Source organism: Notothenia rossii (genome assembly GCF_949606895.1).
Source record: "Notothenia rossii genome assembly, chromosome: 7".
In the NCBI taxonomy this organism is placed as follows: Eukaryota; Metazoa; Chordata; class Actinopteri; order Perciformes; family Nototheniidae; genus Notothenia; species Notothenia rossii.
The window spans coordinates 30,844,947-30,868,701 of NC_136905.1; the positions used below are offsets into that span (position 1 = coordinate 30,844,947).

The 23,755-nt window shown below is 38.0% G+C and overlaps 3 protein-coding genes across 8 annotated transcripts in view; 1 reads left to right on the forward strand and 2 right to left on the reverse strand.

Moving 5' to 3' along the window:
- Positions 1-1,461: 1,461 nt before the first annotated feature.
- ebag9 (estrogen receptor binding site associated antigen 9) lies at positions 1,462-5,543 on the reverse strand. 4 transcript variants are annotated; one of them, XM_079641325.1, is made up of 5 exons: positions 3,999-4,269; positions 3,863-3,906; positions 3,323-3,417; positions 2,415-2,496; positions 1,462-2,229 (listed from the first exon to the last, which is right to left on the reverse strand). In XM_079641325.1, exons 3-5 carry the CDS (start codon positions 3,403-3,405, stop codon positions 2,029-2,031), a joined length of 366 nt encoding a protein of 121 aa, XP_079497451.1. In that variant the 5' UTR covers positions 3,406-3,417; positions 3,863-3,906; positions 3,999-4,269; the 3' UTR covers positions 1,462-2,028. The 4 variants fall into 4 exon arrangements, with proteins under 4 accessions (XP_079497451.1, XP_079497449.1, XP_079497452.1 ...); XM_079641323.1 differs by lacking the exons at positions 3,863-3,906; positions 3,999-4,269 and adding an exon at positions 5,342-5,543; XM_079641326.1 differs by lacking the exon at positions 3,863-3,906.
- A 2,392-nt stretch (positions 5,544-7,935) lies between these two features.
- Positions 7,936-23,755, forward strand: part of LOC307047188 (uncharacterized protein) — a gene marked incomplete at its 3' end in the record, with an annotated part of 80,385 nt that continues 64,565 nt past the window's right edge. For 2 of the 3 annotated variants that reach the window (XM_079693960.1, XM_079693961.1), the window contains exon 1: positions 7,936-11,587. In XM_079693960.1, the coding sequence (XP_079550086.1) occupies positions 10,355-11,587 (1,233 nt within the window). In that variant the 5' untranslated portion in view covers positions 7,936-10,354. The remainder of the gene's footprint in view (positions 11,588-23,755) is intronic. The other variant, XM_079693962.1, reaches the window with a different exon arrangement.
- Positions 17,223-23,079, reverse strand: LOC307013434 (uncharacterized protein; the record flags this gene model as incomplete). Its single annotated transcript, XM_079640833.1, has 12 exons — positions 17,223-17,629; positions 17,892-17,968; positions 18,509-18,626; positions 19,058-19,184; positions 19,501-19,595; positions 19,686-19,754; positions 20,008-20,142; positions 20,311-20,448; positions 21,398-21,541; positions 21,916-22,014; positions 22,119-22,226; positions 22,936-23,079. 12 exons carry the CDS (start codon positions 23,077-23,079, stop codon positions 17,519-17,521), a joined length of 1,365 nt encoding a protein of 454 aa, XP_079496959.1. The 3' UTR covers positions 17,223-17,518.

The following is a 23,755-nucleotide window of genomic DNA, read 5'->3' on the forward strand; positions in this document are numbered from 1 at the left end:
AACAAAAAGACAATATTTATACAAACAAAGTTAAAGTAATAAATGTGGACAATATATTTTTTTAAATCATGACAATAAAATGTACATATATTATAAATAACTCAAGATAATAAGCAGCAATGCGGAAAAGGTTATCCCAAAGCAAGGTAAAGGATAACATCGAGGATTAGTGTCTGTATTAAATATGTGATGAAATCTTAAAGTGGAACCTATCATGCTATATTTGAATAATATAATGTTGGACCATACCTATATAAAAGGCATATTTATACTTTTCAAAATACCAAAACAGATCATGCATTTTAGCCATTCCTCATTTCGCTCAATTTAACACTGTCTTTGCATGGGCTGATTCTGTGAGAACAGCACCATCTACAGGCCTGGCATATATACTACAGCGTCTCCAGCGCTTTCGAACGGCAATGTCCGTGGCTGTCTCCTCCTGATTGGTGGAGTTGGCCCAATAGCCGTAGCACCACTTCTGTGACGTCATAGAAGTGTTCAAATCTGGATCAGTCTGTATCAGATCCGTTGCAGCCCCGTTTTTAGAGATTTGTGTATGGAGGAAAATAAAGAGGGTTGTGTTTTCTGACACTTGGTGAGTTCCCTGGAACACCGGGGACACATATTCATGTATAAAAGACGTAGAAAAGTGCATTTTGCATGATAGGTCCCCTTTAAAAGACAGCCAGCATTCCTAGAATGTCGAAGCATCGCTTTCCTTCAACAGCTCATTCTATTTTAAGGCGAGACACCCCAGGTGAATAGGGTAATTTTTTTAACTTAAAAAGGTATAAGCTAGAAATTTCTCCAGTTAATTACTTACAATAAGGCACTTGTTTTTTGTATTACAAGTTTTCTGAAATAGCATGTTTAAATATGCAAATTAGCCATTATCTCATTAAATGTGCATATTTTAACACATTTCAGGAATCGAAATCTGAACTTTGGATAAAGCCAGGTTCAAAATTCTTGTTTCATTTTGTAGTCATATTAGTATCCAAGGCTTTTACAGAAGGGATATTGGATATCTCTTTTTATCACTCCATAAATCAGAAAATACTGTCAACAGCCCTAAAATATCAATTTTTGCCATGTTTTAGGTATACAATGTTGTATAATTCAGGCTATGAATGACATATGAACAAACCTTCTTTAAAAGCCTTCATAATATTGATAGGAATATAACTGGAAGGTTTGGTGTATCTACGTGCTACTGAAGTTGAAATTTCGAACTCAAGAGTAGGAGAAAAAACTCATTTTGAGAAAACGACCTTTAAAGATTGCAGTGAGGCACTAGCTAAACCCTCCTGTTCTTTGGATGACAGCTTGCACATTGACGCACTCCATGAAGGTATTTCATGTTCGGGGTCATTTCTTTTTTGTATAACCTTGCTTCGTGGAAGTGACAATTGTTGTCGTCTTCTCTGTAAACGTTTTTTTCGCCGTTTTTTTTTTTCATTTTGAGATTTACATTTCTAGCGGAAAGCTAACCAGGAAGTGTTTTAGCACACCACGTGACGCATCTTAACGAATCACGTTGTCAGAAATTGACACCAGCCAATGAGATTTCGTTTCTTGGTTTAAGACCCCTTTGTACTTTCACGATTGGTTGCTGATACAAAGGAAACAACCATATTTGGATCCGATGAGATTGTGCAGGAGAGACACAGCTTTCCAACGATATCTCTGATGACATGGTGCTCACAGCGGTCGCGGTACTTTATGTTACATTAGAATGCTAACTTTTGGCGAATTTAGGAGAAATCTACTGACGCAAATAGACAAACAATAGTAAAATAAACACTTAAATGTGTATTTTGTACATTTTCCTTCCAAAAGCCTGAAAGAAAACATGTTGAAAGAAAACATGTTATAGAATCAAAATAGCACAAATTCTCAAAATGTACCAGTGCTTGAAAAACGATGTTTTTCGCCTGCTGTGTCTCGCCTTAAGCTGCAATAAAATGCTGGAGAGACATGTAACTAATCTCACCAACATGAAAAACGTGTTCAGGATATTCAGTATCAATAAATGTATGTTGTTGACAGCTGCACTGGGTGTGGACTTACCTTCTGTGTTTTCCTGATGGTGGGAGCCATGTCTTTGAAGTAGTCGGGCTCTTGGTCCATGTCATTGGCTGTAGGTGAAACGTTTCCGTTGCCACCTTCGATCTTAATGCTTGTAGGGCCGTCTTCATCCCAGGAGCTCCATTCTTCAATCTCGGGCTGTGCGGTAGAGACAATAGAAAACTGTCAAATGTATACCTCGAACTCAAGTGCAGGAGTTTGTTTAATATGTATGCATAAGGGAATTACATGCAAAATAACAATATGTCATCCAAAGATCACGTGGAGTTTGCCTTTCCACATATTGTCTCAGTGCGGGTGCTGTTCAGGGACACAATACTGACCTGTTTTGGTACGGATGATGAAAAGTCCACGGTTGTCGGGAGGGTTATTTGATCACCACTGAGCTTGCGGCCTCTTCCACTCCTGCATAGTTAATAGAATACAAATAACAAAATTCAACCATGGAAATAACAGAATTGGTAAACCATTGTTATCAAACGCCACGGTCCGATCACTTTAGAGTAGATAAGTAAGGTTTTTGACTGCCACTGTTCTTTTACCTTTTGGCCCAAATCCAGGAGGATTTTGAAATGTAAATAATACATGATAACTGCAAAGAAATGGGGCATTTGTGCAGCAGAACCGTGAAATGAATATGGCTTCATTAGCGTGTGCGGTGCTTTGAATTCTAAGTATTGATACACAGCAGATATCAATAGACAAAGCTTCGGCTGCAAACAGCTGTTCTACGCACCTCCGTCTGCTGATTTTGATTGATTATTAATGTAGATGAATGTCGATAAATCATGCATTTTTGTGACGACAGGTATGATGTTTTAATTTTTTAACAGCTGAGGTCAAGTCCAATGGGTTTCATGCAATGTGGAATCTTGATGCCTTTGTCACGTTTCCCCTGACATTAAAATTAAGCTCTGGATTGAGACCCTTCATGAACTACTACATTTCATTGATAAATCAGCATGCATGTGACCCACTAAGAAAGCAAACAATTTGACCTGTCTTCCCTCAAAATAATTCAAGTATTTCATGGTTGTTGGAAGTCACTTTGTTGAACAAGAGTATTCGAATAATCTGATATTTAGTTGTCCAGATATGATCATAACGTAGCAGTATACTGCTAATTTCTCAAAAGTTTTAGCTTTTTTTGACATATAGGTTTGCCCTTAACCAAGTGCATTCAGATCACAAGAGTATCAGGGTGTAATGGTCGTTGCTCAGTTGTGCTTACCTGCATATTAACCTTTTGAAGAAAGAAAGGAAGCTGGCTAGACATGTGCAGATCTTGAAGAGACGGAACTGAGTGATGGCCATGATGAAATTGAACTGATGGAAAAGGGAAGAGAAAATATCAGCGTTTAGATCAACATTTAACAACATGACTGGTTTTGCTCCAAAGGACCAGGATGTATGTAAAGCAACAGTAGACCAATACATATGACGGGTAACATACAATTAAGAATAGTTGACGAGGAATCAGTCTTTAGAAATCATTCAAATTACATATTATTCACAAGCTCAGCAGCTGTGACCTCTTATTTAAATGCCATCTGTATGTGAATAAACCGACAATTAGTAGATTGTAACAATAATAACAATAGAACATTACATTAACACATTTAAACTGTTGTTTGATACGCAATACATCGCCATACAACAAACGGAGGTAAGGTTAGACACACCTTCTGTCAATATTTATACGACATGAACGTAACAGAATTACGACTTAAAATTAGCTTGTTGCGTGTATTAGCATCGTGCTAATGCTCACCTTGCAATATGTCAATACACCGTGTACAGAGCAGCTGCTTTCTTCTTGAATGGTAGAAGAGGCAAGTTCATTTATTTGCTAATCGTTGCTTGCTAGCTAAGCCCACAGGAAAACATGATATCCCTGAAACCTTTACCTGTCTTTGTATAACGACCAATTGGCAGAGAAGAATTATATCGCTGTCATGTTAAAACCACGCATGTAACAGCCGTACACCTCAATGAGGTTTCAGGACAAAACTCCTAAATTCGTGTCGTCTCTCGTCTCTGTCCCATGGCTGCCATCTTTGAGCTGGGAGGAGCAGGAACAGGAACAGGGAAGTGCAGCGTGTTCGTGCTGCGTTCAGGTACTGTGGGAAATTAAGGACAAAACAATACTAGCTATTCCCAGAGCCATGGATTGGGTTAATTCCATGGAGAGATCTCTTTATAAACCTTTTAATTTGTGTCCGAATATTGTTTACGTATTCCAAGATATTTACAGTAGTGGGCGTGCTTTTACTCAACTAAATGTCGTAATTCCACTGTAAAAAAAACCCTGAAAAAAACACAACAAACTCAGTTTCTATTTAAAGTCTCGCAATCACAATTTTACTAAAAGTGAATGAAAGTCTATTTGTGTTCAAATATTGTCAGAAACAAGTACCTCAATTTCCACTTAGGTAAGGTATACAGTACTGGAGTACTGTGATTCACATTTATATTTAGATAAAATGAATGGCCTGAACTATCGACCACAGCATGCATTTGGGAAGATGCATCAGAAAAACAGAGCAACAGACTTGGAACCTTTAAAAAAAAACAGCAACCTTGAGTGGTTTATTTCTTTACCACCATCATTCTTTTTTTAAGCAACAAATACAACTATTCCTTGACATCGTATCTGTATATTGATGGGACAGATGGTTAATGAAAAGTTAATAGACTTCTTTGAGAAAAGAGGTATGGTAGATTCAAAGATAATTTCACTTTGGATCCAGTAATGTGTCTGTATGATTAGACAAGAAAAAGGCAGTGTTTTTTCAATAACAAAATGATACATACTGTGGTAAGAGGGGGTTCTGATCAAATTATACTTACAGTAGGTGTGAGATAAACATTTTAAATAGAATGTTTACACAAAATGTAAATACCCCAGGGAAGTGTTCTAAGTTTTAGTTTATGTTTTATGGAAAGATCACAGTTTGAAGACGATAGGTCTTTGTTGATAAGAGGGAGAATAGCAGAATAAGAAAATAGCTACCAGCTTACAGATACCCAGGTTGAAATGTACATTATGTTATCAGCAGCCTGACTATACAGGATATGCAGTGGGTTTGTTGCCAACTCTCCATGGGCAGTTGTTGGGGCAAATCTGTTACGATCTGTCTGTGTTGTGTTTTTGTCATGTCTGGTTCTGTCTCTGTGTTTCCTCTCCCTTCTTTTCTGTGTCTGCTGATTGTGTGCACCTGGTGCCCGGTGTTGTCTCCTCCCCTCTCACCTGTGTCTTGTTCAGTTGATTAGTTTGTGTGCATTTAGGCTCAGGGGCCTCATTTATAACGCCGTGCGTAGGATTGACGTGGGAAGGTTGCTGACGTAGTAGAAATCCGAGAAATAGGTCCATACATTTTCCGCCACTTTCCGATTCACCAAACATTGCGTACCGGCGAGGAAAGTGCGTATGGCACATCCTACGCCGGTTCCCCTTTATAATTCACAACCGAGTCGAAATGCGGTGCAGCTTTTGCGGGCTTCACGTAACGCCCATATTTGCCTATAGAGAGGCGAAGTCACGCCCATCTACTTCCGGTCCATGGGACCCCGGAAGCGAAAAATTATACATTGAATTCAATGGAGAGAGAAAACGTATCTTTTGATTCCGTTTGAATTGTGCCACGAACTACACATATGATGTTTGTCAATCTTAAACAATCATTTCCATGTCAAAAAAGTCACATTTTGTCGTAAAACTGTTGAAATATAAGACTATGAAAAATACGCGACTACAAAGACTACAAATCCCAAATCCCATTCTGGGTCGCGCATGTGATGTCACAGGCGATAATGCTCCAAGTGGTTGCGACTCGTAATTAAAGCGAAGAAGAAGATTTCATAACTGATTTATTCCCTCCAATAAATATAAGAGATTGCTCCAATAAATTCACTTTTACAAGATGCCTGTGTGCTTTGTACCATGTTGTAATCACAAAAGTGATCATACCACTTGCTCGTTCTATCGCTTCCCCTCTTATGAAAGGAACAGGAGTCGCTGGATCAGACATATCAGGTAATATCATAGGTAATATACATGTTGTGCATGGAACATAGTCAAGTTAGCTACCTAGCTAGTAGCGACGAGTAGCGAGCACGTTAGTTAGCATTACATTACTTAGCCTTGTCATTTTTAGTAGCCTTACCATTAAGTTATTATTTTATTACATGAAGTACACCAAAATGTTAAACAGTAAGAGTCATCATGGTAAGTATTTCGTGAAATATTTGAAGAGTGGCCTACTGCGCCCTCCACCGGGTGCTAAGGAAGCAGTTCAGGGAGAGTCGAAGGAAGGCAGGCAGGCAGGGAGCTTTGCATGACATTCTTCTCGACATGTGTCATTGTGATCACAGTGAGGGTGAGTCAATCTGTTGGTTGGAAAGACAGTAGTTGAGTGATTACTGAGAGAAAATTATTAAAAGAGATAATTATTCAGTGTTGTTACTTTAAAAAGTGTTGTTACTGACCTTTTTCTCTTTTATTTTCTTTACCTCACCTGTAACTGCTGAGACCCTGAGGAACATGCACACTGGACTGACCTGCTCTGGCAACCTGATTTCCACGATACGTAATAGTATTTGGTTATGGTATATTATTTATATACATCAAAGGCACAACGCACCCCCCAGAGAGACACATGTATTGAGTGTGATATTTTGCATAGGTAATGTGAAATCATCTTTACATACTAGAAAACTGTAGGAGCGGCAACTTGTTTTGAAATTGAATTTTTAATATCCGATAATAAAGTTGATCTGTTTTCTTTATTCTTCTCTCTTCCCAGCTCCATCCATCACCATTCTCTGTTCCTGCAGGTCCTGCTTGCCAATAAATGCTTTATTTTTTTACAGTTACAAATAAAGTCAATGTATTGTATGACATGAAGTTATGCTTCATTCTGAGTCAATAATAAATTCATTCTGCCTTCAACTGCAAAATGATTGTGGACTGCACCGACATCCATGTAGCTGCCCCCCAGTAAGATGAACCAAGCAAAGCTGACACTCAACATACAGCTGTGCTCTTAAGTTGACATGAAGAATTTGTGAAATATTGGTAATTATTTGGAAAAAATGACTGACGATGCAGAAAACTTTTTTTATTTAGGAACAGTGGTCAGGTGAAGCATTTATCACTACATATGCGTCACACTTAAAAGGCCAAACACACTGGCCAAACACACCTCGTTTACAACTCCCCAGTTGACAGCCATGACTCCATCTAAATTGTACCCCCCAAGCACCCTCTTCATGAGGGACGCGCATGGAGTGGATGAAAGTCTCGACCTCAGCACAGCACCAAAATTGCTGGCTGTCAATCTGCCCTGCCTGTGTAACTGCCACTGAGGATGTGTCCGCTGTCCTACGGTGGCTGTCTGGATGGCAGCTTGCTGGTCTCTGCTCAGTCGTATTGAGGCAAGAATTGCCTCAAGCCCCCGACCCCCACGCTCCTTCACCAGCTCCGGCACGTTGAAAATGGCCTGATGTTGAGGCTGCAGCTCTGGCTCAGGTGACAAAAGCCATGCCATGCCACGCTGCGCCCCTCAGTACAGACCTGAACCATTCTACTTCCTCAGTGGCGATGTCTCTGGCCAGTGGGTTGTATGTCTCCTCTTGCTGTTGGTAGAGTTGAGACCCCGGCTGGACTACTTTTGAAGTGCCAGGCTTCTTCCACTGGCACTCAACTTCTGTGGAGCTGATCTGCCACATGGCAAATATTGCCAATGCTGCAGCGTGGCTGCATTTGTACATCCCCCGTGCACAACCACAGACAGCGCTCTGCATCGCGCCATCCTCTCCCATGTAGATCTGTACAAATAAAGTAAGTACCATGTTTGTTAACATGCTATAATAGATTGAATGAGCAATACAAGGATGGTCCAGATCTGGGGGTGGGAGGGTTTATTTTTCCATAGTTTTGTCCTCTTGTCTGATTGTTGTTGTTTGTTTTTTCTGAATTTTTTGTAATTTGTGTTGTATTGGTTGTGATTGTACATTGTATTTTTTTAAATGTGTATTACATTTTTGAAAAACATTTGATCAACAAAAAAGGATTTGGTCAGGATCTAGACTCAGTGTGTAGTTTATGAATTAATCAATGCTCTCTACATTAGGAAAACATACCAGTGTACCAGAGGGAGTCACACACAGCTGTGCCTATATAACCAAACAAATTGACAAGATAACCAAAATCCTTGAATCTACACACAGCAAATAAACTCAAATGACACAACGAGATGTAAAAAGGAGATCACACATATAGTCGATATAAAACTGTCCGCTTCAATCTGAAGAGCAACTAAAACAAAACACGGGAGTGTACCTTGTTCTTGTGAACACTAATGTTATCCACAGCATACACACCCGTATACAGTACACCCGTTCTAGGTTCTGATTGGCTCTCTAGGTTGGCATTCTAGCTTCTGACTGGCTGTCCAGGTTGTCAATCACAGCCGTGGTTCATATTATGCTAGTCGACTCGTAACATCGCTAAACTTTTTTTCTTGACGGTTTTCTCAGTCAACTAATGCTATTGATAACAGTAACATAAGTCAATACAGCCCTGCACACTGCAGTCATTATATGCCGGGTCTGTGGTTCATCATCTTCTTTTTCATTCTCCTCCTTATTGACTGACATTAACCTTAAACATTGCACTCATATTACTCACCGAAACCTTGTAAAGCCGGTCCCGCATGCTGGCTCTTACAGAACCGACTAACTCCCCTTTCGTGTATGTACAGCTCTCAACGTGCCCAGACTTGTAGTGATTTTCACCTCGTTTTATACTTTTATTCTCATTCTGAAAGAATGAGGTGAAATGTGCCAACGTGACGGTCATCTTTGTGTTGGTGACGCGTATTGTGCGGGACCAGAGACATGTAGTTCACTGAGCGGCTTAACACAAAAAAATGTGTTACTTCACAGTTTTAAGACACATTTTAATTTTTTGGACTTGCAAAATGTTCTTTTAAATTGACAAACATCATATGTGTCATTCGTGGCACAATTTAAACGGGATCAAAAGATACGTTTTCTCTCTCCATTGAATTCAATGTATAATTTTCCGCTTCCGGGGTCCCATGGAGGCTCCCGGAAGGGGAGGGACTTCGCCTCTCTATAAATAGTAAAAGAAACGCCCTTTCGTTCATTAATTTTTTCTGACTGCATGGAGAAGATCGCAGGAAATGACGACAGAAAAGCTAAAAAAAAAACTTCTCACACTGTGTCAGATTTTGGTTATTTTGGGGAGGTCGAAATAAATCATATTGTTTGGTTGATGAAGTTTGAACCAGAGTAGCAGCATGGAGGTCAGATCGTCACCAAAATAAATAAATAAGTGGTCCGAAAAAGGTTAATGACAAAAAAAATACACATAGCCTTCCTCAGGCAGTGTGTTTGTACCTATGGTTTGTACCGGGGACAGGAGACCCCCCCTTGATGAGAAACTGTAAGAAATGATCGGGGAATCCCTCCGGAGTGGAGTCATGACGACTGGATCTTAATTGTGTTTTTGTATTTGGTGGTTTGTGTCCCAGCTGTCGATCAGCTGTTCGCAGCATCTCAACTGCAGCCTGTGCATCTCAACCCCCCCCCCCCCCCCCCGCAGCAACTCTATATCCACCAGTTAAAGGAAATACAACTAATGTGTTGTGTTATATTAGCTGTACAATTTACCACATATGGTGCTCTTACTTTCCATACCTCCTGTGTTTTACGAGCGACTTATCAAGTCTTGGCAAACGGCATAAAACACGATTAAACATGTGTTAGAATATGACATCGATATGTATATTGTATAAGTATATGACTTATATTATTACTGTGCACCACATTGTCTATGTAAGTAGCTGCGACTACTAACTGTGTTCATTGGTTAGCTGCTGTACCACATGATTGATGATGTCACTACCTAGGGTATAAGACCGTTGGAAGTCACGCCCCTTCTCTGTCTGTCCTCAAGCCTCTTGAGATGTGTGCCTAAAATAAATAACGCCGTGATGAATGGCTAAACTTGAACGACTGAGATTATTCACCTTTCTGCTGCAGGAGACAAAAGGTTTAAGTCTAAATCTGCTAACAGGTTATGGGCCCAGATAACGACGAATGATTCTCAAGTTCGGGAGTACGCGCTAAGAGTGCTAGTTAGCAGCCGCGTGTTGAAGCTAAATTTAGCAGGGAAGCTAAAGCTAAGCTAACAGGGCGCTAAGCTGAGCTACCGGGAGCGACAACACAGAAAGACATGGCAAACTCCCACAGAAGTAAATGGCCCTCGTTCAACGGGAACGCAGAGGAATACGAGCTCTGGGAGGAAAGGATGCTGTGCTGTATGCATGGAGTAGGATTGAAAGAAACGATCCTACGAGCACCTACGGGAGACCGGACCGCGGAGGAGCGGATCGCGGACGAGAAGCTGAACGAGGACGCATATTGTGCGTTGGCTCCACTTCTCGATAATACTAGTCTTGGACTTATATTCAGAGACACTAAGGACCAAGGCCGAGAAAGTCTCAAAGTTTTGAGAGAACACTTTATCGGTAGAGGCAGACCACGGATTGTAACTCTGTACACGACGTTAACCGCGCTGAAGAAGACGGTCAACGAGACGATGACGAAGTATATTATCCGAGCGGAACAGATCATCACGGCACTCAGGAACGCTGGCGAAGCACCGAGTGAAGGATTGATGATGGCGATGGTAATGCGTGGTTTACCAGAGAAATACAAGCCGTTCACATTACTTGTGACACACGGAGATACGGAGCTGACGTTGGGACAGTTCAAGGCGAAGCTAAGGAACTTTGAGGCCGCAGAAGACACAGATTCAGCCTCGGACGTGATGGACGAACGAGTGCTGAAGGCCCAGGCGACGCCGGGGAAAAAGCTTGCCAAACGTTTCCCCCGAGCCGAGGAAGGTGAGCGCAACGGGCTGGTGTGTTGGCGATGCGGAGAGACGGGCCACCGGAAAGACGAATGCACCAAGAGAGCGTGGTGCAGTCATTGCAAGAGCAATGGGCACACGGACAACGCGTGCACAAAGAAGAATCGTCAACAAGATGGCGCCCGGAGGGCACACGCACAAGATGGCGGCGGACATCGGACCGGTGGTGGACATGCTGCGGGACGAGACGACTGCACCTTCAAGGTGCAAACAGGAGGTGCCAGCCTACTGGGACAGCAGATGCGGACCCACCAGAAGGGATTGCTTGTCGACACGGGAGCGTCGTCGCACATAATCAACGACGAGAGAAAGTTCCGGCGTTTCGACACCAACTTCAAGCCGGAGACCCACTCCATGGAGTTAGCTCACGGGAGGCGTACTTTCGGAGTGGCACGAGCCAGAGGAGAAGCACAGGTGTGTTTGGTTGACAGCGAGGGACGACGGCGTAATGTGACCTTAAAGAACGCATTATACATCCCATCGTACCCCCAGGAACTTTTCTCCGTGAAGTCTGCAACCACCAACGGTGCTAAGGTATTCTTTAAAGAGGGTAATGATGTACTAGTATCACCTAATGGTTTGAGGTTTAATATTTATGTCCATAAGAGGATGTACTATTTACCAACCGAGTGTGATGATGATATGTGTCATGTCAGCCATGATATTCAAACATGGCATGAGATCATGGGGCACTGCAATTACGAAGACGTTTTAAAGTTGCAGGAGGTTACCGAAGGCATGCATATCAAGGGTACTAAGTGTAAACCTGCTAAAGAATGTACAGTATGTATTGAGGGGAAGTTTACACAAACAAGGAACAGGGATCCGACAGACAAGGTTAAATCTTGGGTGATTCTCACGAACTTGGTGTGAGATGTGCCAAAACAGTTCGATGGAGATTTTGAAAATAATTTTTCTCATTAGTATCAACCAGGTTCTAAATGAACTAGTTGTAGTAAAAGAAAAGTTCTGTATAAGTTTTAAAACACATTTTTAGAGAGTTTTAACGAGTCATTGACCAAATAAATTCATTACCGTAACACATTTTCAATTGATGATAATTAAATATGAGTAAATGTTTGGCATTTTATTTTTTAATGTATGCTGCTGTCAATAGTCACAAGTAGTCACATAGTGTAATAATTCAGGTAAATATATAATAATATAATAATTTTAGTTATTAACTTCATTACCGTAACACAATTTTATGTTCCACACATTTACTTTTACTGTGGTGTAAATTTTACAATTGATTGAAAAAAGACAATTACAAAATATGAACTGATATACCAAACATTTCCTGTACAAAATGAACATTTGAAGGTTTTCCATATTCCTATCAAAATATTAACTTATTAAGGAAGTGTTATGGTAATGAAAAGAGCATGTCGGTAATGAAAAGCTTTTGTTACGGTAATGACCTTACATGGACTCAAATGTATCAGCAGCCATTTGTTTTGGAATTCCAACCAAATTATAACTGCGGTCAAGTGAGCCTACGCTCCGTTTCTCTTGGTCAAGTGAGCCGTCCCAAAATTTAAAATGCGTCCGTATTGCGAGTTTTACGGTAAAAATGAAGTCGGCGAGTCTTTACTGGCGTGTAACATCTTCCGGTTTTCAGAATAAGACGAGTTTTTTTTTTACGGTATATATATTGTAATGATCCCAGGAAATTTCGGAGACAGATGTATTCCTCAGTTAGGCGTCTTCCCGCCATTGTTTATTAAAGACAACACACATCAACAGGGACACATGTGTCTCTCTCTTATGGACGTCCATGAACTAGCAAGCAGCAGACTGCGGTTACATAACTTCCGGTCTTAGACCGGAAGTCACCCTCCAGACTGCAGTCAGGCTGCAATAAATTAAAATAGAACTGTCAGTATGATCAAATCCTAATTTTGAGACATTAGTTTACATGATCTTTGAACATTGAGCTAAAAAACAAATATTTCTTTCTCATATTATAAATCAGATTGTCTTGTAATCTAGGCGAAACACTGCTCAAATAGGACATTTTGGATAGCTTTTATTATGAAATTAAACATCAGATTGTTATGAAATTTCATGAGTAGCTCACTGAGGTGGTCTACTATAACACTGAATAGAAGAAGTTCTGTGGAAGCAAAGATTTTAGGAAAAATTGCAATTTGAAATCAGGATGAACACTGTTCAAATTCCACTTTTTACATAGCTTTTATTCTGAAATTCCAAATCAGATTGACATGAAATTTCATGAGTAGCTATCTGAGGTGGTCTACTATCACACTGAATCGAAGAACTTCTGTGGAAGCAAAGATTTGTGGAAATATTGCAATTTGAAATCAGGAGGAACACTGTTCAAATTCCACATTTTACATAGCTTTTATTCTGAAATTCCAAATCAGATTGTTATGAAATTTTATGAGCAGCTATCTGAGGTGGTCTACTATCACACTGAATTGAAGAACTTCTGTGGAAGCAAAGATTTTTGGATATATTGCAATTTGAAATCAGGAGCAACACTGTTCAAATTCCACTTTTTGGATTGGTTTTATTCTGAAATTCCACATCAGATTGTTATGAAATTTTATGAGCAGCTATCTGAGGTGGTCTACTATCACACTGAATCAAAGAACTTCTGTGGAAGCAAAGATTTTAGGAAATATTGCAATTTGAAATCAGGAGGAACACTGTTCAAATTCCACTTTTTGGATTGGTTTTATTCTGAAATTCCACATCAGATTGTTATGAAATTTCATGAGTAGCTATCTGAGGTGGTCTACTATCACACTGAATCGAAGAACTTCTGTGGAAGCAAAGATTTTAGGAAATATTGCAATTTGAAATCAGGAGGAACACTGTTCAAATTCCACTTTTTGGATTGGTTTTATTCTGAAATTCAACATCAGATTAACATGAATTTTTATAAGCAGCTATCTGAGGTGGTCTACTATCACACTGAATCAAAGAACTTCTGTGGAAGCAAAGATTTGTGGAAATATTGCAATTTGAAATCAGGAGGAGCACTGTTCAAATTCCACTTTTTGGATTGGTTTTATTCTGAAATTCCACATCAGATTGTTATGAAATTTCATGAGTAGCTATCTGAGGTGGTCTACTATCACACTGAATCGAAGAACTTCTGTGGAAGCAAAGATTTTAGGAAATATTGAAATTTGAAATCAGGATGAACACTGTTCAAATTCCACTTTTTACATAGCTTTTATTCTGAAATTCCAAATCAGATTGACATGAAATTTCATGAGTAGCTATCTGAGGTGGTCTACTATCACACTGAATCGAAGAACTTCTGTGGAAGCAAAGATTTGTGGAAATATTGCAATTTGAAATCAGGAGGAACACTGTTCAAATTCCACATTTTACATAGCTTTTATTCTGAAATTCCAAATCAGATTGTTATGAAATTTTATGAGCAGCTATCTGAGGTGGTCTACTATCACACTGAATTGAAGAACTTCTGTGGAAGCAAAGATTTTTGGATATATTGCAATTTGAAATCAGGAGCAACACTGTTCAAATTCCACTTTTTGGATTGGTTTTATTCTGAAATTCCACATCAGATTGTTATGAAATTTTATGAGCAGCTATCTGAGGTGGTCTACTATCACACTGAATCAAAGAACTTCTGTGGAAGCAAAGATTTTAGGAAATATTGCAATTTGAAATCAGGAGGAACACTGTTCAAATTCCACTTTTTGGATTGGTTTTATTCTGAAATTCCACATCAGATTGTTATGAAATTTCATGAGTAGCTATCTGAGGTGGTCTACTATCACACTGAATCGAAGAACTTCTGTGGAAGCAAAGATTTTAGGAAATATTGCAATTTGAAATCAGGAGGAACACTGTTCAAATTCCACTTTTTGGATTGGTTTTATTCTGAAATTCAACATCAGATTAACATGAATTTTTATAAGCAGCTATCTGAGGTGGTCTACTATCACACTGAATTGAAGAACTTCTGTGGAAGCAAAGATTTGTGGAAATATTGCAATTTGAAATCAGGAGGAGCACTGTTCAAATTCCACTTTTTGGATTGGTTTTATTCTGAAATTCCATATCAGATTGTTATGAAATTTCATGAGTAGCTATCTGAGGTGGTCTACTATCACACTGAATCGAAGAACTTCTGTGGAAGCAAAGATTTTAGGAAATATTGCAATTTGAAATCAGGAGGAACACTGTTCAAATTCCACTTTTTGGATTGGTTTTATTCTGAAATTCAACATCAGATTAACATGAATTTTTATAAGCAGCTATCTGAGGTGGTCTACTATCACACTGAATTGAAGAACTTCTGTGGAAGCAAAGATTTGTGGAAATATTGCAATTTGAAATCAGGAGGAGCACTGTTCAAATTCCACTTTTTGGATTGGTTTTATTCTGAAATTCCACATCAGATTGTTATGAAATTTCATGAGTAGCTATCTGAGGTGGTCTACTATCACACTGAATCGAAGAACTTCTGTGGAAGCAAAGATTTTAGGAAATATTGAAATTTGAAATCAGGAGCAACACTGTTCAAATTCCACATTTTACATAGCTTTTATTATGAAATTCCACATCAGATTGTTATGAAATTTTATGAGCAGCTATCTGAGGTGGTCTACTATCACACTGAATTGAAGAACTTCTGTGGAAGCAAAGATTTGTGGAAATATTGCAATTTGAAATCAGGAGGAACACTGTTCAAATTCCACTTTTTGGATTGGTTTTATTCTGAAATTCCACATCAGATTGTTATGAAATTTTATGAGCAGCTATCTGAGGTGGTCTACTATCACACTGAATCAAAGAACTTCTGTGGAAGCAAAGATTTTAGGAAATATTGCAATTTGAAATCAGGAGGAACACTGTTCAAATTCCACTTTTTGGATTGGTTTTATTCTGAAATTCCACATCAGATTGTTATGAAATTTTATGAGCAGCTATCTGAGGTGGTCTACTATCACACTGAATTGAAGAACTTCTGTGGAAGCAAAGATTTGAGGAAATATTGAAATTTGAAATCAGGAGCAACACTGTTCAAATTCCACTTTTTGGATTGGTTTTATTCTGAAATTCCACATCAGATTGTTATGAAATTTTATGAGCAGCTATCTGAGGTGGTCTACTATCACACTGAATCAAAGAACTTCTGTGGAAGCAAAGATTTTAGGAAATATTGCAATTTGAAATCAGGAGGACCACTGTTCAAATTCCACTTTTTGGATTGGTTTTATTCTGAAATTCCACATCAGATTGTTATGAAATTTTATGAGCAGCTATCTGAGGTGGTCTACTATCACACTGAATTGAAGAACTTCTGTGGAAGCAAAGATTTGAGGAAATATTGAAATTTGAAATCAGGAGCAACACTGTTCAAATTCCACTTTTTGGATTGGTTTTATTCTGAAATTCCACATCAGATTGTTATGAAATTTTATGAGCAGCTATCTGAGGTGGTCTACTATCACACTGAATTGAAGAACTTCTGTGGAAGCAAAGATTTGAGGAAATATTGAAATTTGAAATCAGGAGCAACACTGTTCAAATTCCACTTTTTGGATTGGTTTTATTCTGAAATTCCACATCAGATTGTTATGAAATTTTATGAGCAGCTATCTGAGGTGTTCTACTATCACACTGAATCGAAGAACTTCTGTGGAAGCAAAGATTTGAGGAAATATTGAAATTTGAAATCAGGAGCAACACTGTTCAAATTCCACATTTTACATAGCTTTTATTCTGAAATTCCACATCAGATTGTTATGAAATTTTATGAGCAGCTATCTGAGGTGGTCTACTATCACACTGAATCGAAGAACTTCTGTGGAAGCAAAGATTTTAGGAAATATTTAAATTTGAAATCAGGAGCAACACTGTTCAAATTCCACATTTTACATAGCTTTTATTATGAAATTCCACATCAGATTGTTATGAAATTTTATGAGCAGCTATCTGAGGTGGTCTACTATCACACTGAATCGAAGAACTTCTGTGGAAGCAAAGATTTTAGGAAATGTTGCAATTTGAAATCAGGAGCAACACTGTTCAAATTCCACATTTTGGATTGGTTTTATTCTGAAATTCCACATCAGATTGTTATGAAATTTCATGAGTAGCTATCTGAGGTGGTCTACTATCACACTGAATCGAAGAACTTCTGTGGAAGCAAAGATTTTAGGAAATATTGAAATTTGAAATCAGGAGCAACACTGTTCAAATTCCACATTTTGGATTGGTTTTATTCTGAAATTCCACATCAGATTGTTATGACATTTTATGAGCAGCTATCTGAGGTGGTCTACTATCACACAGAATAGCAGAAGTACTGTTGAAGCCGACATTTTAGGAAAAATTACAATTTCCAATCAGGAGGAACACTGTTCAAATTCCATATTTTGTGTACACATACAGTAAGTGAGCTTCAGTGTGTCGGTGAAAGTGAGAGTCAAGTGTTGTTTGCAGCTGTTTTTCAATTTAAATGCAAAGGACACATTCCCAATGGCCTGCCCTTGCTTTTTTAAGTGTGTCTTCGTCGGTCGCCAGACATTCTTCATGATACCATCGCTCACATGTATCACACTGTATCTGTAAAATAAAATAAGCAAAGTCAATGATTTATCAGTCATACATTGCTTCTTGGATGTGTCTTGAACATATATGATTACATAAAAGTACCGTAATTTGATTGAAATAAAGAGCGTGGGGCGGGGGGGAGATGAAGATCGTGGTTCAATTAGGTTTTAACACCTTCAATATATTTTAATTTAGTTTATACCAGTCTATATTAGAATTGAAGAACAACAACAACGAAAAATCCTGCAGTCATTGATTTAAAAGGAAAACTCACCCAAAGGGTATTCGGAGGTCCAGATCCAGGGGGCTTTGGGGCAGCGCACATCGCACAGTCATTGTCCATATCAAACACTGAGATGAAATACATTTATGTTATTATTTACTTATGTACACATAACACAGTTCAGTTACAACAGACTTGCAATCAAAACACATTTAGCTTGTCAACAAGATGATTGATAATCATCCACTCAGGCGTATTGAAAGCCTGACAGTCTAAATCAATGTAACTGTCACTATTCAAAATTCTTTACTGTCGCAAATTATAAAAATATTATTACTTCATGCCTTAACAGATTATAAATTATATGCAAATTATAAAAATATTAATACTTCATGCATTAACAGATTATAAATTATATGGATCATGTTTCATCTCCAGTTGACTTTTAAGTTTGATAAGAAGTATTAATGATTCTGAGAAATGTGTGGGGTACATGAATTTGCATTTGTACACAAATTCTGTCACACCTTGGACTACAAAAGATGTATTATTTGGGCTTCTTTTGAGAGGCTTCAGTTTGTTTGGATGTGTAGGATTAAATCAAATTTCACAATAACATGATAAGGAATGAATTATGTCTACAGTAAATATTAAAATGGATTACGAACCTGAACCCTTCAACAATGACTGTGCCAAGTGTGTCCTTGCAAGAGCCATCTCCTTCTTGGTGGTTTTGAAGGTCATGTCTGGCAATGCAGGATATGCCTCCATCAATGACTTTGCCATCTACACAAACATACAGAATGATCTTTGTCATCTTACACATAATTAATGTTAAATAAAAAAAACTTTTTAATTGAAGCTTATGGTAATATAAATACATGTTTGTAGCATTATCATACATTTTTCCTTTGCACATTGAATGAAGACACCGATTTAAGAATATACTCGGAAATATATAATATATAAAATCGGATGTGAAAGGTTATAAACACAAATGTTATTTTGGACACAGTAAAAGATGAATATTTTCCCTTACACCATGTCACCTTGTGGAAATTATACACTCTACTCTGAGATTGACAGAAATTCTGTCACTAATTGTCACAAAGGGTAGCACAAATGGTCTTTTCCAGATAAACTCACACACACACACACACACACACACACACACACACACACACACACACACACACACACACACACACGGTCATTACCAATGTCACGATTACTCCACAGCTGCACTGGTCACGTTGGACAGGATGGTCCATGGTGATTCCCTTCCACCTGATTTTCCCCCAGTCAGCATTGCCATACACGGTACTCCTCATTCTGAAGTAATCCCTTAGTAAAGAAAAACATTTTGGTATCAATACAATACCGATATCAAGGTCCATTTTCAAGAATCTTAACCTTCCAATAAATAAAACTGAGCCTCAAATCACTGCTTGAAGTTACTGTTTTGTTGTGACCTCTGTCTCGTGCAATTACTTTCAACAATTAAATTGAAGAAATCTAGCAATATTTATTAAGCCAGATGCTTTGGTTTTATTATAACATTTCACAGTAATTAGCTGATGATAGTATGTCCACTGGTTGGTTCAGGGAGATTATGATAATATTTGTCAAGTGAATCCTTTACGATAAAAATTGGACATACCTTATTCTTTTTGCTGCATTTACAGATTCTTTTAGCTCTGTTTTTGTGGCCATTGGATCCATCAAAAATACACTGTTTATGGTAGGAAGTACATACTAACAAAAAGATAAACGTTATTTAGAAACATCATATATATTTATAACACAAAAGGATTTCTGAACATCAGTGAAGTAACAGTCACTGACCAGTAACTTCCAGTGCACTCCTCTAACATTTACGAAGGACAGTATGGCTTCGTAGTTGTTGAAGTCAGTCTGTAATGTAATGAAAAAAAATGCATTAACTTCATCTACTTTTAAATATTTTCCATTTTATTAATTTTGTCTTCCATCAAAACGCCATCTTGTCCAATTTAGATTAGTATTTGTCATAAACTTAAATAGACAATGAAGTTACTCCACTCTTTCATACAAATCTATATAACTTTAAAAATACAAATGAGCTTTTTCATATTAAAAACGGCTTTTGGAGCTCTGGTCTGGTTAAAGTAAGGGGAAAAAGCATTACCCTTCGCAAGCTGTGGTGTTTCACTGCCTCTCCTTCTCCAAAAAGAATGACTCCACTTGTGAAATGGTTCATTAGAAAGATCCTTTGGCCCAGGTTTTGCTGTTTTGCGAACAGATGGAGGAGGCCTTCCATTACCTTGTATGGAAAAGTAACAATAAATACAGCAAATTATATAATAATTACATATTAATTTATAACAATGTCCACTTTGATAGTTATCAACTTTTCTTCCAAAAACACTTCTGAGATATTTCTTGAGATATTTTGTGATATTGTGGGAAATGTTTAAAAAATAATAATTACCTCGCCTATCAGCCATTGGTGAGGTTTAAGTGAACAGAGTTCAATGTGACGGATTAGCAACCTACCACCTGACAGGTTCACGGAAGGAATGACAGCAACTACTACCTCAGTTGTCTGCCTATTCCACATTGATTTCATCTGGAAAAAGATTAGTTCAATTTAAACATTATTCATATAGTCTTATTAATAAAAATGCAATTACTGACAAATTAAATACATGTATATATTAGTAATATCAATCATTATTCTCAAAGGCTTTACAATCAAAGTCCATTCATTTCTGTTTAAGTCATGTAAGTGCTATAAGCGCTGTCTAAAAATGTACACAAAAGACCTGTTACACTACATATCCTCTGTTATTGTGCACATCAATACATGTAATTTATATGAAAAATATAAGCAGGAATTATATGCTTAACTGATTGATGTAATTTATGTTTGATATACCTGTTTACTTTAATAATACTGCCAACTGCAGTGAAGCTGAATCCTACATGCTTTCCTTCATCGTTTGTCTCCTGGACTGTCACACTGGCTTTAGAAATGGTTGATAGTATCTCCATACATGCTCTTTTCTTTCATTTAACAGATGGTTCATCAATGTTCACAAGGTGAACCATAAGGTGCTGACTTCTTACATTATTCTTGTCATAGAAGTCCTTGACTGTGGACACTAATATGTCGGCACACGTAGGCAAGACAAAGGTTAATATCCCAGAGTTCATAGCTGGATTGGCAACCGACTCAAAATTATGCCCTGTCAAATCAAGCAAGATACTATCGAATGTCTTCTTTAGAGTATTCTTGGCTTCAAAAAATGTTTTGGGAATGGTTTCCGTTTGAGTTGTGGGCCGACTGCATAAATTACCTTTTTGCATTGTGATTTCCCAGCAGAGGTTGCAACAGTCTATCCATGTTTTAATGTGCCATGCTTGTGAATGTAGAGTTTACTCTTGCTAATGATCCCTAATCCTAAAGCTTTACTGAAAGCCACGGCAATCCCACCAGAATGCTGCAGGTTTTCATTGGCAGCATTGATAATGTCATCCACCTCAAAAGTTTTAACATCTACCTTCCACACACATACCTTGCTGACTTCTGAGACTTGAGCTGACAAACTCTTGTCCTGGTCTTCTTTTGGTTTTGCTTTTGCTCTATCCAGAGCCTGTTGGTGTTGTCTTGGAGACAGGGGTGGTGTTGCAGCCTCCAGGAGAGTGTCTTCTGTTTCAAGCTGTACACATGTTATGAATCAGGTTAGGTTCATCCATGGATTTATGTAGCACAACTGTATTTATTTAGTTTAAATTTCATTTGTGTTAAAACGCAGCTTTATTGTCATTATGTTCTGGTGTTGGCTGTGATGTTAACTGATGGGGGTACTTGAGCTGTGATCAACATGATCATTTTTCATAATATCAATCCCCATTTTATCATTATGTTCATCACTTACAGTATGTGTATACGGTATATTAGAATTTCTAAAGCAAAGTTGTTGTATAGTTAGTGCTATTACATTTTCCTTTGTTTCAAAGCACTGCGTGTTTTTAAATAATCACAAAAATTTAGACCATTTCACATAGTTGTTGGAAGTTATTTAACAATAACCTGCGATTGTGTGTGCGATGGGGATGTGGTGACATTGGTATGGTTGTCTTTCTCCTGTACGGCTGCATCTTTATTTTTGGAGCCTTTCTTCTTAAGAACCTGCAAATCACAATATCATGTCGCTCGATCAATTTCACTTTTATAAATATATTGTGTGATACACTTTGAGAAGATGATGATAACTAACAACACTGTGTCTTCACCTTGCTTTTCGGTGATTTGAAATCAAAAGCCTTTCTCAGCGGTGAAACAAATAGGCCTCTCCTCGACTGCTTCCTCTGCTTCCATCGTTCCAGGTCTATCCTGTGTGTCTTGTTAAAAAAAACATAGTGATGTATTGTTATTAGTTAAGGATGCTTCTAGATGTGGATTTATATAACTTAATATTATTTAAACATTAACTATTGTCCCTTGATGTATTGTAAACTATCACATATTGTTTGTATACTGTATGTGCCATTACTATTCTATATTGTTATTCACTCATAGAATTGAATTTGTTGACCTTTGCTTTGGATACAATGTGTTTATGTGATAATATCGGTTAATTTCAGTCTTGTAGTTGATTGTGGTCTGTAATAGGACACAGTACAACATTTTGAAAGTTATTATTATTCAGTGTTTTCATACAGTGATGAAGACAGTGTGTTAGTGATGAACTACAGTACATGAAAAAATAAATGTTTTAAGTCTCTTGTATATGTAACATGTACATATAAATATGGCATTCAACTCAGTAATTTGTTTCTAAAAAAGAGTAGTTATTTAATCAATTACTCTGAAACCAACATTGAGTGAATATGATACCAAATGCAATTATTCTATACTAACACATCATCTACTAAATGTATATATTTTTAAGCAAATGTCTGCCTTGACAAACATCAACACTGAATATACATATAAAGCTGAAAATCTATATTATAAGATGAGTTTTTGAACACAACAAATGTAAATTTGATAACCGATAAAGACAATTACATGAAACACAAGGATTGTAAAAAAACATAGAAGTCATACCTTTGTCTTCAGTTTGAGAGAGTCCTGGTACTCTCTAAGGAGAGCATCATGCATCACCTTGTGGGTGAGCACGAAGTCGTCCAATCGGGTCAGCCTTTTACTTTGGAAACGGATCTTCTTAAGGTCCCATTGACTCTTCTCCATTATTCCCTGTGTCTTGTTATTTTCGGTGTAGTTCTGTGAAAGACATGTAGAAGCTTTATGATTTTTTGTTTGTCTCACTTTTTTGGAGTTATTGGTTTAACAAATAAATAGAAAATATTTCAATAGTTATACTTTGTGTGTAGCTGTTAATATGCGTTAAAATTGTTTTTCACCTGTGACGGTTTCTGGGCAGCTCTTTCATATTTTTTTGTTAGCTGATCATAAACAGGACCAGTGCCGTGTCGTCCAAGGTCCCCTGCAACATAAGAACTACAGTAATTGGAAAATCTAACTTAAAATGAAAATATTATAAACAGGGGAGGATCCTGACTTACCAAGCAAAAGTCCAGACCAGAGTACCGCCTTCGGTAAACTGTACTTCAAAAGCTGGGGGATGAAGTTTGGACTGTGGTAGATGTTTGGCTCTCCCTGTGTGTCCAGTGGTGCCTGCTGGATGACCGCTTCGAAGTGCTGGTCAAATGGAGTTGGGTCCGATTCAATCTGTAAGAGACCCAGTGATGTTATTGTCACATGTATTATGGTGTTTGGAGACTGCACCCATTAATCCTTAAAACATGAAGTTTCTGTTCTCCATGCAATTGTGTAGCCTAAATGTTGACTACATAGCTTATTAAATCAATGTATAAATCTTTAATGACACCGCTCTGAGAGGAAC

Bases quoted from the DNA above. Each gene is read 5' to 3' on its own strand.
- ebag9 (XM_079641323.1), bottom strand. From the start codon at position 5,530: ATGTGCCATACGCACTTTCCTCGCCGGTACGCAATGTTTGGTGAATCG. The intron at 2,497-3,322 runs GTAAGCACAACT...TTAACTATGCAG, and splicing joins TTCAAAAGGTTAATATGCAG to GAGTGGAAGAGGCCGCAAGC. The intron at 2,230-2,414 runs GTCAGTATTGTG...TCTACCGCACAG, and splicing joins CATCATCCGTACCAAAACAG to CCCGAGATTGAAGAATGGAG.